Source organism: Anolis sagrei, chromosome 8, assembly GCF_037176765.1.
Source record: "Anolis sagrei isolate rAnoSag1 chromosome 8, rAnoSag1.mat, whole genome shotgun sequence".
In the NCBI taxonomy this organism is placed as follows: Eukaryota; Metazoa; Chordata; class Lepidosauria; order Squamata; family Dactyloidae; genus Anolis; species Anolis sagrei.
The window spans coordinates 2,472,301-2,491,938 of NC_090028.1; the positions used below are offsets into that span (position 1 = coordinate 2,472,301).

General features: G+C 40.7%; 1 protein-coding gene across 1 annotated transcript in view; it reads right to left on the reverse strand.

Moving 5' to 3' along the window:
* Positions 1-634: 634 nt before the first annotated feature.
* UBA2 (ubiquitin like modifier activating enzyme 2) overlaps positions 635-19,638 on the reverse strand; it is a 30,975-nt gene continuing 11,971 nt past the window's right edge. Inside the window, exons 7-17 of the mRNA XM_067470952.1 lie at positions 19,241-19,308; positions 16,884-17,005; positions 13,868-13,967; positions 13,605-13,765; positions 10,816-10,909; positions 8,106-8,218; positions 7,868-8,023; positions 7,634-7,730; positions 5,008-5,113; positions 4,265-4,395; positions 635-1,461 (exon numbers count right to left, since the gene is read on the reverse strand). Coding sequence (XP_067327053.1) covers positions 1,271-1,461; positions 4,265-4,395; positions 5,008-5,113; positions 7,634-7,730; positions 7,868-8,023; positions 8,106-8,218; positions 10,816-10,909; positions 13,605-13,765; positions 13,868-13,967; positions 16,884-17,005; positions 19,241-19,308 — 1,339 coding nt within the window. The 3' untranslated portion in view covers positions 635-1,270. The remainder of the gene's footprint in view (positions 1,462-4,264; positions 4,396-5,007; positions 5,114-7,633; positions 7,731-7,867; positions 8,024-8,105; positions 8,219-10,815; positions 10,910-13,604; positions 13,766-13,867; positions 13,968-16,883; positions 17,006-19,240; positions 19,309-19,638) is intronic.

Consider the following 19,638-nt stretch of genomic DNA (forward strand, 5'->3'; position numbering starts at 1 on the left):
CTAAAAACATGGATCTGGGACCAGGCATTCGGACAAGCGGGCAAATAAAGAAAGAACTTCGTTGATGACTAGGAAATGATTAACGGATTGGATCTATGGAACTCTGGAAAACGAAACGCTGATTATAAGAATGACTTTTATATGATGTTTTATATGATGTGTTATGTACTGGTTGTTGATTGTTTTAATTGTGATAACTGTTTTAATTACGTTTTTGTATATTATGTGTAATTTGTATAGGCATAGAATTCTGCCTTTTCTGTAAGCCGCCTTGAGTCCCCCTTCGGGGGTTGAGAAGGGCGGGGTAAAAGTACCAGAAATAAATAAATAAACAAATTTGATGTCAATTCGTCCAGTGGTTTTTGAGTTCTGTTAATCCCACAAACGAATATTAAATTTTTATTTATATAGATATACTACTCGAGCTAGTATAAGATGTGGTAGATATCTAACTTAACCTTACCTTTCTTTGTATGTGTTAAGCTATACGATGCTTTGCTCGTATCCCTTGAATTTTGTGGGAGATAAATACACTGACGGACTGAAGCTGCGCAAAGAAACAAATCAGAAAATTAATATTCAAGACTCTGGAGAAACTCCAATGTGCAAGGAACAAAAAAATAAATAAAAAATAAACAGTGACAAAATGTTTTGTTTTTATTTTAAAAAAGGCTCCTCCTCCTCCCTTTCGACGTTTCCAAAACCCAACATAATTATGCGTAAAGGACGTTTCAAAACCAAAACAGAACAAAAATATAAAGTACAGTATGAAAGAGGAAGAAACGCGCTTTTCTCTCTGCCGCTCTTCCCATCAGAGGCGGCAAAGGGGGCTTTTTTATTGTTTTGGTCCATCGGGCGAATGGCAGAGACGGAAAGAAAGCACGTCCGGTTTTACAAAAAACACCCCGTATAAATAACCTGGAACTGTAACAGCACATCAAAAAATAAACCCCGCTTCCGGCAAGAGACACGGACAAGGGTTCTTAACAGTTTGCGGACACGGCGCCGGATTCGAATCATGGGAATTTCTCGCTCGCTCGAAACCAGAGTGAGAAAAACCCTCTTTTCCCCATTGCCAATCCTTCTTGGAAATGTTATATATACAAAAGACATGCTCGTTTTGGACTTCTTCCCGTTTTAAATGTTTATAAACTAGAGGGCCTACGATATGGAGTACAGCGTGATCGGCCGAGTTCTACATTCTACGGACAACGGCAGAGGTCTGCAAGACCCCCCCCCCCAAAAGGTCTTTTGAACTCCCCAACGGCTTTCAATCGAGGGCAATGACTTCCTCGTCGTTGTTGTCGTTGGAGGGTCGCGCTCTCTTGCCGCCCGGGCGCTCCGCTTCCTCCAGCTTCCTCTTGCGGCCTTTGCCTTCCGACTCGTTGTCCGAAAGGCCTTCCTCCATCTCCACAATCAGCACGTCGTCCTCCTCGTCCTCGTCGTTGTCTGCGTCCCGAGCTGGAAGAACAAAGGGGGGACAGTCCAGAACCGGCAGGTTTCCATAGAATCACAGTCGGAAAAGATCCCCAGAGGCCATCCAGTCCAACCCCCTCATGCCGAGCAAGAGAAGAACAATCAAAGCACCCTTGACAAATGGCCCTCCATCCCCTGCTTCATCATCATCATCATCACCACCACCACCACCACCATAGTAGCAATAATAATACTAATAATATTAATACAGTCATAGAATCATCCAGTCCTACCGTTTTCTGCCAGGCAGGAAAAGCACAATCAAAGCACCCTTGACAGATGGCCCTCCAGCCCCTGCTTCATCTTCATCTTCATCTTCTTCATCATCATCACCACCACCACCACCACCACCATAGTAGCAATAATAATACTAATAATATTAATACAATCATAGAATCATCCAGTCCAACCACTTTCTGCCAGGCAGGAGAAGCACAATCAAAGCACCCCTGACAGATGGCCCTCCAGCCCCTGCTTCACCACCACCACCACCACCATAGTAGCAATAATAATACTAATAATATTAATACAATCATAGAATCATCCAGTCCAACCGCTTTCTGCCAGGCAGGAGAAGCACAATCAAAGCACCCCTGACAGATGGCCCTCCAGCCCCTGCTTCACCACCACCACCACCACCATAGTAGCAATAATAATACTAATAATATTAATACAATCATAGAATCATCCAGCCCAACTGCTTTCTGCCAAACAGGAAAAGCACAATCAAAGCACCCCTGACAGATGGCCCCCCAGCCCCTGCTTCATCATCACCACCACCACTACCACCATAGTAGCAATACTACTACTACTACTACTACTACTAATAATAATAATATCATAGAATCACCCAGTCCTACCGTTTTCTGCCAGGCAGGAGAAGCACAATCAAAGCACCCCTGACAGATGGCCCTCCAGCCCCTGCTTCACCACCACCACCACCACCACAGTAGCAATAATAATACTAATAATATTAATACAATCATAGAATCATCCAGCCCAACCGCTTTCTGCCAAACAGGAAAAGCACAATCAAAACACCCCTGACAGATGGCCCCCCAGCCCCTGCTTCATCATCACCACCACCACTACCACCATAGTAGCAATACTACTACTACTACTAATAATAATAATAATAATAATATCATAGAATCACCCAGTCTAACCCCATTCTGCCAGGCAGGAGAAGCACAATCAAAGTACCCAACAGATGGCCCTCCAGCCCCTGCTTTTTAAACCACCATCATCATCATTATCATCATCACCATCACCACCACCACCATAGTAGTAGTAGTAGTAGTAGTAGTAATAATATTATAGAATCACCCAGTCTAACCCCATTCTGCCAGGCAGGAGAATCACAATCAAAGCAACCCTGACAGATGGTCCTCCAGCCCCTGCTTAATCATCATCATCACCATAGTAGCAATAATAATAATACAATCATAGAACCACCCAGTCTAAACCTATTCTGCCAGGAAGGAGAAGCACAATCAAAGCACCCCTAACAGATGGCTCTCCAGCCTGTGCTTAATCATCATCATCATAGGAGCAATAATAACAATAATAACAACAACAGAACCATCCAGGTCAACCTCCTTCTGCCAGGCAGAAGAATCACAACCAAAGCACCCCTGACAGATGGCCCTCCAGCCCCTGCTTAATCATAAATCATTACAGTAGTAGTATTAATACAATAATAATAATAGTAATAATAGAATCATTTACTCCAACCCCCTTCTGCCTTCATACAGGAAAAGCGCAACCCAAACACGCCAGCCCCTGTTAATCATCATCTTCATCATTGTACTAATAGTAGTAACAGCAACAACAACAATAATAATAATACAACAACAATAATAATAGTACAATCATAGAATCATCCACTCCAACCTCCTTCTGCCAGGTAGGAAAAGCACCATCAACAGATTGCCCTCCAGCCCCTACGCAATCATTATCATAATAATAGTAGTAACAACAACAGCACATACATACATAATAACAATAATACAATAATAGTATCATCCACTTCATCTCCCTTCGGCCAGGCAGGAAAAGCACCATCAAAGCACCCCTGACAGATGGCCATCCAGCCCCTGCTTAATCATCATCATCGTAGTAGTAGTAGTAGTAAGAATAATAATAATGATGATGATGCAATCATAGAATCATCCGCTTCAACCTCCTTCTGCCTTCATGCAGGAAAAGGACAATCCAAGCACCCCAGCCCTGTTTAATCATCTTCATCATTGTAATAATAGTAGTAGTAGCAACAACAATACAACAACAACACTACAATCATAAAATCATCCAGTCCAACCCCCTTCTGCCTTCATGCAGGAAAAAAACAATCTAAGCAGCACTGATAGATGGCTCTCCAGCCCGTATAATCATAATCATCATAAAGGTAAAGGTAGTCCCCTGACATTAAGTCCAGTCATGTCTGACTCTGGGGTGTGGTGCTCATCTCCATTTCTAAGCCGAAGAGCCAGCGTTGTCCCTAGACACCTCCAAGGTCATGTGGCCAGCATGACTGCATGGAGCGCCGTTACCTTCCCGCCGGAGCGGTACCTATTGATCTACTCACATTTGCATGTTTTCGAACTGCTAGGTTGGCAGAAGCTAGGACTGACAACAAGCTCAGCAGCTCAGTGCTTTAACCCACTGCGCCACCGGGGGCTCCATAATCATCATAAAGCTCTGTTTTAATACTTTAGGAGCAGATGATGCCACAAAAGGCCTCCGCGGGCACCCCCAAAACACGAAACACCCCTTGACCTCGCGTTACCTGTGGACGTGGAGGGCTTGGCGCCATCTTCGCTCCCGTTGGTGATGCCCTTGGCGGGTTTCTCCGAGGGTTTGGGGCCCAGCACTTCGTCGCCCACCACTTCGAACTCCACGTCCTTCCCAAGCTCTTCGCTGGTTGGAAGGAAGGGAAAAGCAACACGGAAATGTTCAAAAGGGGCAGGGGACAAGGATACACACAGTAAGCCATTTCTGGAATGGCTTACTGCATCAATTCAGACCATATTATTATTATTATTATTATTATTATTATTATTATTACTATGTAACACAAAATAAGACCTAACTGGACAGAAGACAATGAAAGGCTTAGTAGGAGAATTATATAAAACAATGATAAAAGACTATGAATACGTAATCAGAACATTACAAAATAAATGGCAGAAGGAAGGGATACTTACAAAACAAACTATCAAGGAATTAAAGAAGGGGGTAAATAAAATTAAAATAGAAAAATATAAAGAATTAGAATTAGAAAGGAAATTCATCTGGAAATGGCACAGGACACCAGCTCAATTAGCAAATATGGGAAGAGGATTAAGCCCAATGTGTTGTCACTGTAAAGTAGAGAAAAGCTGGTACACACATATGCAGTGGGGCTGTTTAAATGCAAAAACTTTTGGGAATAAGATAATTAGGAAAATTGGGAAACTTTTCAAAATAAGAATGTGTGTAATATGGCTGAATGGGAACAGGATAACGCGGTTCGCCTTCCTTCCTCCTCACCAGTGAAGGACGTTGATCAGGAGCGTGTAGTCTTGCAGGAAGTCGTCCGCCTGAAGCCGAGTGCCGTTGCGGATCCCAAACTCAGACAGCGTCTTGTGGTTGTTTGCTACGGGGAGAGAAAAGGGGAGGAAACAAGAAGGCTGTGCTGCTTTGAGAGAAAAGGCACTCAAGGCTTCTCCCTCCTGTCTTGGGCCATATTGTGTTCACCGCCTTGACTGCCCCTAGAATCATAGAATCAAAGAGTTGGAAGAGACCTCATGGGCCATCCAGTCCAACCCCATTCTGCCAAGAAGCAGGAATATTGCATTCAAATCACCCCTGACAGATGGCCATCCAGCCTCTGCTTAAAAGCTTCCAAGGAAGGAGCCTCCACCACACTCCGGGGCAGAGAGTTCCACTGCTGAACGGCTCTCACAGTCAGGAAGTTCTTCCTCATGTTCAGATGGAATCTCCTCTCTTGTAGTTTGAAGCCATTGTTCCGCGTCCTAGTCTCCAAGGAAGCAGAAAACAAGCTTGCTCCCTCCTCCTCCCTGTGGCTTCCTCTCACATATTTATACATGGCTATCATATCTCCTCTCAGCCTTCTCTTCTTCAGGCTAAACATGCCCAGCTCCTTAAGCCGCTCCTCATAGGGCTTGTTCTCCAGACCCTTGATCATTTGAGTCGCCCTCCTCTGGACACATTCCAGCTTGTCAATATCTCTCTTGAATTGTGGTACCCAGAATTGGACACAATATTCCAGGTGTGGTCTAACCAAAGCAGAATAGAACATGGGGAGCATTACTTCCTTAGATCTAGACACTAGGCTCCTCTTGATGCAGGCCAAAATCCTATTGGCTTTTTTTGCGGCCACATCACATTGTTGGCTCATGTTTAACTTGTTGTCCACGAGGACTCCAAGATCGTTTTCACACGTACTGCTCTCGAGCCAGGCATCATTGTCCCCCATTCTGTCTCTTTGCATTTCATTTTTTTCTGCCAAAGTGGAGTATCTTGCATTTGTCACTGTTGAACTTCATTTTGTTTCCCTCAAGCAGAATACAGGCAGCCCCCAAGCTACGAACAAGAGAGGTTCCGTCTTTTTGTAAGCTGGAACAGGGACATTTTTGAAGTGTAACGCCAGCTCTAATGTGTATTTTGTAGCTTTGGATCGCATAGGGAAGGGTTAACACACCCCTGTAGGGTTTCCTTTGCTGTCTTTGCCCCTCTTCAAAAGATTTGCAATTATTACAGGGGGAGATGCACACACAAATATATAGATATGTCTAGATAGATATGAAAATGGATATATAGGGCTTGAAAATATTGCCGGGGAAATGCACACACACACAAACACACACAGATGTCTTCAAGCAGGGATATGACAACTTAAAGAAGGAGTCGGCTTCCTTTCTTCTGCCCTGGAGACTAGAACGCAATGGAGCAATGGGTTCAAAGGACAGGAAATAAAGGAGATCCCACCTGAACATTAGAAATAATTTTTTAGAGCTATTCAGCAGTGGAACTCTCTGCCTCGGAGTCCAGTGGAGGCTCCCTCCTTGGAGACTTTTAAACAGAGACTGGATGACCGTCTGTCAGAGATGCTTTGATTGTGCTTTTCCTGCATGGCAGAAAGAGCATTTGGGGAAACCTTCTGACTCTAGCATCCTATTATTATTATTATTATTATTATTATTATTATTATTATTAGGATCTTGTTATTATTATGCAGAGGTTGGATGGTCATCTGTTGGGGTGCTTAGATTGTGTTTTTCCTGCATGGCAGAAAGAGCATTTGGGGGAACCTTCAGACTCTAGCATCTTATTATTATTATTATTATTATTATTAAGATTTTCTTCTTGTTGTTATTATTATTATTATGCAGAGGTTGAATGGCCATCTGTCGGGGGTGCTTTGAATGTGCTTTTCCTGCATGGCAGAAAGAGCATTTGGGGGAACCCTCTGATTCTAACATCCTATTATTATTATTATTATTATCTTGTTGTTGTTATTATTATTATTATGCAGAGGTTGGATGGCCATCTGTTGGGGGTGCTTTGATTGTGTTTTTCCTGCATGGCAGAAAGAGCATTTGGGGGAACCTTCAGACTCTAGCATCCTATTAATATTATTATTACTATTAAGATTTTCTTCTTCTTGTTATTATTATTATTATTATTATGCAGAGGTTGAATGGCCATCTGTTGGAGGTGCTTTGAATGTGCTTTTCCTGCATGGCAGAAAGCATTTGGGGAAACCCTCTGATTCTAGCATCCTATTATTATTATTATTATTATTATTATTATTATTAGGATCTTGTTGTTGTTATTATTATTATTATGCAGAGGTTGGATGGCCATCTGTCGGGGGTGCTTTGATTGTGCTTTTCCTGCATGGCAGAAAGGGCATTTGGGGGAAACTTATGACTCTAGCATCCTATTATTATTATTATTATTACTACTACTACTACTACTACTATTATTATTAGGATCTCCTTGTTGTTGTTGTTGGATGAGGTTGGATGGCCATCTGCCAGGACTGCTTTTATTCCTGCCTGGTAGAAGGAAGCTGGGCTGGATGGTCTCTGGGTGTCCCTTTCAACTGATTCTACATTGCCTTGAGCCTTGACCCAGAACTGTTTCCTACCTTCCGTTTCTCCTTCTTCGGATGAGATGAGAATAGTTCCTTTCCCGTCCTCGATTTGGACGTCGGGTGCCACCATGTTGAATTTCTCTTTCACAATCTGAAAGAATAGAAACAAGAACAACCCCAAACGCTTTAGGACTTGGTGCAGAAGGAAGAACAATGCACAAAAGCACTTTCTGACTCAGGTGAGGCTCTGGCGTACCAATGGGTCCCACCAACAACGCCTCCACTCACCTTGTCCTGCAGCGTCAAAACAGTGACCTTGTGGACGTCCAGCTTGACGGTCACCTCGGGTTTGCTTGCGCAGACGTAGCAGTTGGGGTTCGGGGGGTCCAGGGCGCACGGGACCAGCAGCTTCTTCCTGGGGTTGGGCTGCTTGTTGAGGAAGATCTGAGGAAGGAGAGGAACGCATGAGGGACGGAGCCACGACCAGGAAACCGGAAGAGGAGACGTGGGACGATGCTGCGCTTACCGCTCTGCACTGGTCTATCTTCCCCGAGAGGATCTTCAAGCCTTCCAGGACAATCAGGCCGGCAATGATGGCGTTGGTGGTGGCGATGGCCGGGATGATGTTGCCAGCCATGGCTGCAAGGGAAAGAGACGAGCCGTCCCAGAGTTACAAACAACTCACAGTTAAGAACAGGGCTGAGACAGACAGGAAGTAAGGGGAATCTTACATATTATTAGTATTATATTATTATATTGTGTTATATTACTATATTACAATATAATATTGTATTATTTAATATTATTTAATTTATTATTACTTTATATATATTATAATTATATATGTTGTTATATTGTATTATATTAATATTATTATATTTATTAATATTTTATATTTCATATTATATTTATTTTATATTAATATTTTATATTAATATTTTATTTTATATGTATACAGGCCATTCCCAAGTTATAAACATCCTACTTACAAACAACTCACAGTTTAGAACAGGGCTGAGACACACAGGAAGTGAGAGGAATCTTATATAATATTAGTATATTATTATATTGTATTATATTAATATTATTATATTTATTATTATTTTATATGTAAACTGGCCATTCCCAAGTTTACAAACATATGACTTACAAACAACTTACAAACAACTCAGTTAAGAACAGGGCTTATTATATTGTATTGTATTATATTATATTATATTAATATTATAAGTGAGAGGAATCTTATATATTATTAGTAACATTATATTATTATATTGTATTATACTAATATTATGATATTTATTATTATTTTACATGTATACAGGCCACCCCCAAGTTTACAAACATCCTACTTACAAACAACTCACAGTTAAGAACAGGGCAGAAACAGACAGGAAGTGAGAGGAATCTTATATATTATTTGTATTATATTATTATATTGTGTTATATTACTATATTACAATATAATATTGTATTATTTAATATTATTTAATTGATTATTACTTTATGTATATTATAATTATATATGTTGTTATATTGTATTATATTAATATTATTATATTTATTAATATTTTATATTTCACATTATATTTATTTTATATTAATATTTTATATTAATATTTTATTTTATATGTATACAGGCCATTCCCAAGTTATAAACATCCTACTTACAAACATCTCACAGTTAAGAACAGGGCTGAGACAGTCAGGAAGTAAGGGGAATCTTATATATTATTACCATTATATTATTATATTGTATTACATTAATATTATTATAGTTATTAATATTTTATATGTATACAGGCCATATCCAAGTTTACAAACATATGACTTACAAACAACTCAGTTAAGAACAGGGCTTATTATATTATAATAATATAATATTATAAGTGAGAGGAATCTTATATATTATTAGTAGTATTATATTATTATATTGTATTACATTAATATTATTATAGTTATTATTATTTTATATGTATACAGGCCATGCCCAAGCTTACAAACATACGACTTGTAAACAACTCACAGTTTAGAAGAAGGCTGAGACAGACAGGAAGTGAGAGGAATCTTATATATTATTAGTATTATACTATTATATTGTGTTATATTTCTATAATACAATATAATATTGTATTATTTAATATTATTTAATTTATTATTACTTTATATATATTATAATTATACATGTTGTTGTATTGTATTATATTAATATTATTATATTTATTATTATATTGTATTATATTTATTAATATTTCATATGTATACAGGCCATTCCCAAGTTTACAAACATCCTACTTACAAACAACTCATAGTTAAGAACAGGGCTGAGACAGGAAGTGAGAGGAATCTTAGATATTATTATATTGTATTATACTAATATTATTATATTTATTATTATTTTATATGTATACAGGCCATGCCCAAGTTTACAAACATGCGACTTGCAAATAACTTACAGTTAAGAATAGGTCTGAGACAGACAGGAAGTGAGAAAAATCTTATTAGTATTATATTATTATATTGTATTATACTAATATTATTATATTTTTTATTATTTTATATGTATACAGGTCATTCCCAAGTTACAAACATCCTACTTACAAACAACTCACACTTAAAAAGAGGGCTGAGACAGACAGGAAGTGAGAGGAATCTTATATATTATTTGTATTATAGTGTATTATTATATTGTATTATACTATTATTATTATTATATTTATTATTATTATTTTATATGTATACCCGCCACTCCCAAGTTACAAACATCCTACTTACAAACAACTCACACTTAAGAACAGGGCTGAGACAGACCGGAAGTAAGGGGAAACTTATATATTATTAGTATTATATTGTATTATATTAATATTATTATATTTATTAATATTTTATATGTATACAGGCCATTCCCAAGTTACAAACATACGACTTGCAAATAACTCACAGTTAAGAATGGGGCTGAGACAACAGGAAGTGAGGGGACTATAATAATAATAATAATAATAATAATAATAATAATAATAATACTATTATTATTATTATTATTATTATTATTATAATATATACACAGGCTGCCCTTAAGTTACGAACATATGACTTACTAACAGCTCTCAGTTAAGAACACTGCTGAAACAAACAGGAAGTGAGAGCAATCTCCTCCTCGGAAGGAAGGGAAATATTTGCAAGACCTATATATCTATATTCATATCTATCTCGACACGTCTATCCTTCGTTCTTACATTTGATGTCGAAGCGGCTCTTCATGTTCATACTAAAGATGTGCATCCTGAGGTTGGCAGCCGACGTCACAAAGTCCATGGCAGAGGAGTCGTCCTGGGAAGAAGTGTAAAAAATCCCTTTTGAAAATTAAACAGAACACTTCCGCAGCATCGAATAACCGCACGCACGTGAGAGAAATCTTCCCCTCGGAAGGCAGGGAAATCCACTCTTGGAAGAGTTATTATTATTGGGGGGAGGGGGGGGAGGGGTCTCCATCAAAGCTTTATCTCCACAAAAAGCCAGATTTCCCAAAATCCAATTCTCACAGGAGCAGAAAGGAAGGAGAAATCTTCCGAACATTCAATGCCTATGTAAACAATGCAGAGCTAGATTTAGATCTATAATTATTTATATTAATTTAGCATATGCATTTCCCCCTGAAATGTTTGCAAATTCTCTCTCTATATATATGTGCATTTCCCTCCTGCAATATTTGCAAGCCCTATATATCTATGTTTATATCTATCTAGACATCTCTCTCTATGTGTGTGTGTGCATTTCCCATGCAATATTTGCAAGACCTATATATCTATGTTTATATCTATCTAGACATCTCTCCCTATATATGTGTGTGTGCATTTCCCATGCAATATTTGCAAGACCCATATATCTATGTTTATATCTATCTAGACATCTCTCCATATATATTTGTGTGTGCATTTCCCATGCAATATTTGCAAGACCCATATATCTATGTTTATATCTATCTAGACAACTCTCTCTATATATGTGTGTGTGCATTTCCCATGCGATATTTGCAAGCTCTATATATCTATGTTTATATCTATCTAGACATGTCTATATATATCTGTGTGAGCATTTCCCTCCTGCAATATTTGCAAGCCCTATATATCTACAGTCATATAGATCTATCTAGACATCTCTCTCTATATAGATAATTATACCTATATAGAATTTGCAAAGACTTGCAAACATGGGAGGGGAAAATTCGTACATAAATTTGTATATATACACATACATACACACACGGATATATAGGTACCTCTATATATATTTGTGGATATCTATATAGGATTTGCAGAGACTTGCAAACATGTGAAGGGAAAATTCATACACACACACACACATATATACATACATACACAGAGATATACAGATAGATACCTCTATATATTTATTGATATCTATATCTATATAGAATTTGCAGAGACTTGCAACATGTGAGGGGAAAATTCATATTATACACACACACATATATACAGATATATAGGTACCTCTATATATTTATCGTCGAAGCGATATCCTATATATCTATATAGGATTTGCAGAGACTTGCAAGCATGTGAGGGGAAAATTCATATATATATATATATATAGACACACACACAAATATATATAGGTACCTTTATATATTTATCAATATCTATCTATCTATATAGGATTTGTAGACTTGCAAACACGTAAGAGGAAAATTAATATGCAAGAATAATGTATGCATATAGATACAGATATACAGGTACATGGAAATCTCTAGATACTTCTATGTATATAGGATTTGCAAAGACCTGCAACCATATGAAGGGAAACTTCATATACAAATATATCGGTACATAAGGATTGCAAAGGCTTGAAGGGGGGATGCCTATATATCTGTAGGAGGGATTATCAGGGGGAAACGCTTCTATAAGAGTCATGAATATTCCTGGCTTGCAAGGGCTTCTCTCCCTCTCGAGTGAGGGGGGATTTGAAAAAGAAAACACAGTGTTAAGGGAGGGGAAGAGGAGAGAGACATATATCATAGACTAGCTGTACCCGCCATGCATTGCTGTGGTCAACCTTCCTCTTTCTCTCCTTCTTTCTTTCTCTCCTTCTTTCTTTCTCTCCTTCCTTCCTTCCTTCCTTCCTTCCTCCCTCCCTCCCTCCCTCCCTTTTTTTCTTTCCTTCTCTCCTTCCTTCCTTCTCTTCCTCTTCCCTTCCTTCCCCTGTTTTCTTTCCCTCCCTCTTTCTCCCCTTTCTCCCTTCTCTACCTATTCTTGGACTGTAACTCCCAGCAGTCCTCCTGATCAATCTACCTACCTATCAATCTCTATCTAATCTCTCTATCTGGAGAGTTTCTGGGAGTTGCAGTCCAGGAATAGGAAATTGGAAATATGTACGGATTGGGATGCTCTCAAAGAGATCCAAGGAGAAGAAAGCTTGCAGCTTGGAAGCAGAGCACTTGTATCATCCTCCTCTCCTAAAGGGCCTGGTCTAGGGGATGCTGGGAGCTGTAGTCCGAAAGAAAGTGTGGATATGCTAATGTGTGTTTTGTTTGCCGGAGGAGTCGTTTTTGAACATGCGCTGCAACATCTTTTTGCTTTTTCGACTTTTGAAGTCCCTACCGCCATGTTTTCAGCGTTTTTATGAGTGATGGTCACTCGTTGGCCTGATAGGTGTCTTGTGTCCAAATTTGGTGTCAATGCGTCCAGTGGTTTTTGCCAATCCCACAAACTAACATTACATTTATATTTATAGAAATTGCAAGAAATGGCCTCCCGGCTCCACTGCCCAGCTCGACTCCATTCTAAGCCAAGGGCCACTTTTGCAGACCAAATGAAGGACTGAAAAACTCCTACGGCACGTTGTTTTTCAACTTTGGGAAACCCTGTGAATATCAATATAGGAATGGCAACCGCATTCAAGAGCTTCTCCCCTTTTCAAAAGATCTGAGTTCAGCCAAAATGGATCAAGACAAGGAAGATGCTCCAGACACGACCCACTGGACATAATGCGCACAACGCGCACTCACCTTGTCCCAAACGAGTTCGGCCCCGTCGCCTTTCCCCGCCAGCTGAGCCCTCAGGGTCTCGATGCTCTTGGAGAAGAGTCGCGCGTAGCTCTTGACGTCCAGCACTTGCTGGTCTTTCAGGCCCGAGGGAGAGTCGTTCTGCGCCTCCGACACACTGTTCTCTTCAAAGGAAGGGGAGACGGAGAGACCCGTTCTTTGAAACTGCCTACACTACAGCTTCCGAAAGTGCCACCGAAAACCAGGACCGAACCCCACACGCTCACCTTGGTTTTGAATCTCGTTCCAGTCCAAAGGCACCGGGGCTTTCCTTTTCCTCCAGAGCTTATCCATCGTGAGCAGGTATCGGATGTCGTCTTTGAAAAGCTGGGGAACCAGAGGTGGAAAGAAACAACAGCGCAGTTTGCAATTATTACACTGTTCAACGGAGAAAAAGTTGCGGGCCTGAAAATGGTTGTTCTTTTATGATTTTGGGGTGCTGAAAACGAAAATGACATTTAAAAATGTATATTGGCTCTAGTTTTTGTGATTTTTGTGCATTTGTCACAGTTGAATGAAGTTCAACAGTGACAAATGCAAGATACTCCACTTTGGCAGAAAAAATGAAATGCAAAGATACAGAATGGGGGACAATGCCAAGCTCGAGAGCAGTACGTGTGAAAAAGATCTTGGAGTCCTCGTGGACAACAAGTTAAACATGAGCCAACAATGTGATGTGGCGGCAAAAAAAGCCAATGGGATTTTGGCCTGCATCAAGAGGAGCATAGTGTCTAGATCTAAGGAAGTAATGCTACCCCTCTATTCTGCTTTGGTTAGACCACATCTGGAATATTGTGTCCAATTCTGGGCACCACAATTCAAGAGAGATATTGACAAGCTGGAATGTGTCCAGAGGAGGGCGACTAAAATGATCAAGGGTCTGGAGAACAAGCCCTATGAGGAGCGGCTTGGGGAACTGGGCATGTTTAGCCTGAAGAAGAGAAGGCTGAGAGGAGATATGATAGCCATGTATAAATATGTGAGAGGAAGCCACAGGGAGGAGGGAGCAAGCTTGTTTTCTGCTTCCTTGGAGACTAGGACACGGAACAAGGGCTTCAAACTACAAGAGAGGAGATTCCATCTGAACATTAGGAAGAACTTCCTGACTGTGAGAGCCGTTCAGCAGTGGAACTCTCTGCCCCGGAGTGTGGTGGAGGCTCCCTCTTTGGAAGCTTTTAAGCAGAGGCTGGATGGCCATCTGTCAGGGGTGATCTGAATGCAATATTCCTGCTTCTTGGCAGGGGGTTGGACTGGATGGCCCATGAGGTCTCTTCCAACTCTTTGATTCTATGATTCTATGATATAAGCAATCACGTGATCACGTATGGTTGAAAAAATGCATGCTGCGCCTTACACTATGGAAGATTCTAGAATATTCTAGAAAGTTTGATGACACAGTATTAGTGCCGTGTGCAAAAGCCAGAAAGCCCTATATAAGGCCAGACTTTTGAACGGTGAGGGTCAGTCAGTTGAAGACTGAGACAGTCTCGTTAAACATGGTTTTACATTGTTCTTTTGACTGTAGTTCTGCCTCGCACGTGTGTCAATAAAGCACTATGGAAAAAAGAGATCAAGGCCAATGGACTCCGTCAATGCTGTCAGACTCCTGCTGGAGCATTGCAAAAGGGAATCCTTTCCTTGAATACAAAAGAAAAGTCAAGAGAAGCACACAGGATAGAAACTAAAGTCACGATTAAAGCGACTTTTCAACTTTCAGACTTTTCAACTGCATTCGGCCTACTAAGATAGTTTCTTGCTGCACAAACATAAACAATAGACTAATTAAATAAATATTTCTCATGTATAAACTATTGGCAATATAATTTGACTAAAATTTAGTAAATATTCACGGTTTATATACATGCAGTAAGGTGAGGCGCATTATCATAATATTAAGGAATTACCTATTGCGGAGAAAATTGAAATAGCTGTTGCATAAAAACCAGAGCCAATTAACACATTTAATTATTATATTTGAATTCAGCATGTTAAATTTATTAAGAAACGACACATTTCGTTTCCGCAACTGAGAAAAACTGAAAAATTGTAGAACAGTGTTATTATTACTAGCGTTGCCCAGGTTATTTGAAAAAGTCAACTTGTTAATTGTACAAAAAGCATAAGGTTGTGAACTACAGCTCCCACCATGCCAGATTCACCCTGAAAAACTCCCATCAGTACTGAAAGTTTCTTATGTTGGGCAAGTTTGCTCTAGATGTGTCATCAATGCAACCTCTGGGTGAAGGAGAACTACAAATCCCACTATGGCGAGTCAATTCCCTCAAAACCCCTCCAGTAGGTTGAGTTAGTCATGGGAGTTCTGTGTGCCAAGTTTGGTTCAGGTCAATCGTTGGTGGAGGTCATCATTCCCCTGGTTGTGGGTGAACTACAACTCCCAGAAAGGAAGGTCAGTTTTCCTCAAAGACCTCCAGGAAATAAATTTTTGCATATCAGGTCTGTGTGCCAAGTTTGGTCCAGATCCATCAGTGTTTGGTTTCACAGTGCTCTCTGGATGTAGGTGAACTACAACTCCCTCAAATCAAAGTGAATTTTCCCCAAAGACCTCCAGTGTTTTTTGTTGGTCATGGGGACTATATGTGCCAAGTTTAGTCTAATTCCATCTTTGGTGGAGTTCAGCGTGCTCCTTGATTGCAGGTGAACTATACATCCCAGTACCTACAAATCCAAAACGTCCGGGCCAATTCTCCTCAAAACCCACCCGTTTTCAAATGCGGGCATATTGGGTGTGCATGCCAAGTTTGGTCCAGATCCATCATTGTTTGGGTTCACAGTGCCCTATGGAAGTAGATGAACTATAACTCCCCTAAATCATGGGGAATTTTCCCCAAAGACCTCCAATATTTTTTTGCTGGTTATTGGGGGCTTTGTGTGCCAAGTTTAGTCTAATTCCATCTTTGGTGGAGTTCAGAGTGATCCTTGATTGCAGGTGAACTATACATCCCAGTACCTATAACTCCAACATGTCCAGGCCAATTCCTTTCAAAACCCATCCGTATTCAAATGTGGGCATATTGGGTGTGCATGCCAAGTTTGGTCCAGATCCATCATTGTTTGGGTTCACAGTACGCTCTGGATGTAGGTGAACTACAACTCCTCTAAATCCCTCCAAAGGAAATGGGGAAAGGTATGAGAGGAGGGAAGGCAGAATGAGGCTGTCTTCTACTTCCTCTCTTTCCACCGGCACAGACTCCTCCAAGGGTTTCCACAGCTGATGGCCCGTACCTTCGTGAAGAGCTTGACGGCGTCGTATCCTGTCGATTTAGCCCATTCCTTGGTGGAAACGCGTTTAATATCGCCGTCTTCACTGGTCGCTCTGGCTCTGGCCTCCGCTTCCGCAGGCTCCCCTGGCAAGGAGAAGGAGAAGAGAGAGAAGGAGGGAAAAGGAGAAGAGAAAAGGAAGAGAGAGGAGAAGAGGAAGAAAAAGAAAGAAAAGAGGAGGAAGAGAAAAAGAAAGATGATGAGAAAAGAGGGAGAAGAAAAAAAAGGAGAGATGGAGAAAGAAGAAGAGAGGAAAAAGAAGAGAAAAGATGAAGAGGAGGAAGAAAAGAAGAGGAGGAGAGGAGAAGAAGAGGGAGAAAGAGACAAGGAAGGAAGGAAGAAGAGACAGAGGAGAGGAAAGAAGGCGACAGGAAGAAGAGAAAAAGATGAAGAGGAGAAGGGAGAAGGAGAGGAGAAGATGAGGGAGAAGGAGATGAGGAAGGATGGAGAAGGAGATGAAGGGAGGAGGAAGAGAAGAGGAGGAGGAGGAGAGGAAGAAGAAGAGAGGGAGGAGAGAGAAGAAGGTGACAGAAAGAAGGAGAGAAAAAGACGAAGAGGAGAAGGGAGGAGAAGAAGAGGAGTAGAGGAGAAGAAGAGGGAGAAGGAGATGAGGAAGGAAGGAGAACGAGATGAAGAGAGGAGGAAGAAGAGAAGAGGGAGGAGAGAGAAGAAGACAGGAAGAAGAGGAGAAAAAGACGAAGAGGAAAAGGGAGAAGGAGAAGAAGAGAAGGAGAGGAGAAGAAGAGGGAGAAGGAGACGAGGAAGGAAGGAGGAGATGAAGAGAGGAGGAAAAAGAGGAGGAGAAGAGGAAGAAGAAAAGAGGGAGTAGAGAGAAGAAGACAGGAAGAAGAGGAGAAAAAGACAAAGAGGAGAGAGAAGGAGAAGAGGAAGGATGGAGATGAAAAGAGGAAGAAGAGAAGAGGAGGAGGAGAAAGAAAGAGAAGAGGAAAGGAAAGGAGAGAAAGAAGAGGAGGAGGAGGAGAAGAAGAAGAGAAAAAGATGAAGAGAAGGGAGGAGGAGAAGAAGAGGAGAGGAGAAGAGGGAGAAGGAAACGAGGAAGGACGGAGAAGGAGAAGGAGAGAGGAGGAAGAAGAGAAGAGGAGGAGAAGAGGAAGAAGAAAAGAGGAAGGAGAGAGGAGGAGGTGACAGGAAGAAGAAGAAGAGGAGAAGGAAGACACTTTACATTTGATACGAAGATCACATATCTGACTGAGGAACTACTCTTATTCAGAGGGTTCATGGCCCTGCTTCAACTGAAAGGCTTACGAGATCATGAAAATAATAATAATAATAATAATAATAATAATAATAATACTTGATTTATATACCGCTCTATCTTCCCAAGAGGAACCAGAACGGTTTCCAAGTAGCAGCATCAAAACATACAGAATAAACAACATAAACATAGAAATGCTAGTTGTAAGCAGCCATGGCTATATTTCAGCTACTGGAACAAGAAAACCTAATCCCTGTGATAAAAACATGATCAATTAAATGATCAATTAAATGAACTAAAATGATCAGGGGTCTGGAGAACAAGCCCTATGAGGAGCGGCTTAAGGAGCTGAGCATGTTTAGCCTGAAGAAGAGAAGGCTGAGAGGAGATATGATAGCCATGTATAAATATGTGAGAGGAAGCCACAGGGAGGAGGAGGGAGCAAGCTTGTTTTCTGCTTCCTTGGAGACTAGGACGCAAAGGAACAATGGCTTCAAACGACAAGAGAGGAGATTCCATCTGAACATTAGGAAGAACTTCCTGACTGTGAGAGCCGTTCAGCAGTGGAACTCTCTGCCCCGGAGTGTGGTGGAGGCTCCTTCTTTGGAAGCTTTTAAGCAGAGGCTGGATGGCCATCTGTCAGGGGTGATTTGAATGCAGTATTCCTGCTTCTTGGCAGAATGGGGTTGGACTGGATGGCCCATGAGGTCTCTTCCAACTCTTTGATTCTATGATTCTATGATTCTATGAATTAGGGCCCTTCCAGGCAGGCTTTATATCCTGGTATCTGATCCCAGATTTTCTGCTTTAAACTGGATTATATGAGTCCGCACTGCCAGATAATCTGGGACAAAGAGAAAACCTGGGGCCAGCTCCTGGCATATAGGGCCTATCTAGAAGGGTCCTTAAAGAGTCAAGATGATGTGGACAAAGTAGGCTTTAGAACAGGCCTAGGCCAACTTTGGCCCTCCCTCCAGGTGTTTTGGACTTCAACTCCCACAATTCCTGTTAGGAATTGTGGGAGTTGAAGTCCAAAACACCTGGAGGGAGGGCCAAAGTTGGCCCAGGTCTGATTTAGAAAGAGAAGGAGCTCTTTTGCACTTACAGGCCGCTTCGGGGTCCGCTCTGTCGGGGGAGACTTCCTGGTCCGCGTCTTCTTCTCCAAACAGTTGGCTGCCAATCCAAACACAGAAAGGTCAACAAAGGCAGAAATCTCTTTTCAGCAAACACGAAAGCAAAAGGATGCAATTGCCACTAATCTTGGGGAGAGGTACAAATAAAGATTACCGTATATACTCAAGTCTAAGCTGACCTGAATATAAGCTAATTCTACCACAAAAAAACGAAAAAACTTATTGACTCGAGTATAAGCCGAAGGTGAGAAATAATCATCAGTAGGTTAAATGTTTTTGAGTATTTACATAAAACTGTGATTTAAGATAAGACTCTTATTCAACCATTATTCCAATTTCCTTCAACGTAAATGTGCTTACCAATTAGCAA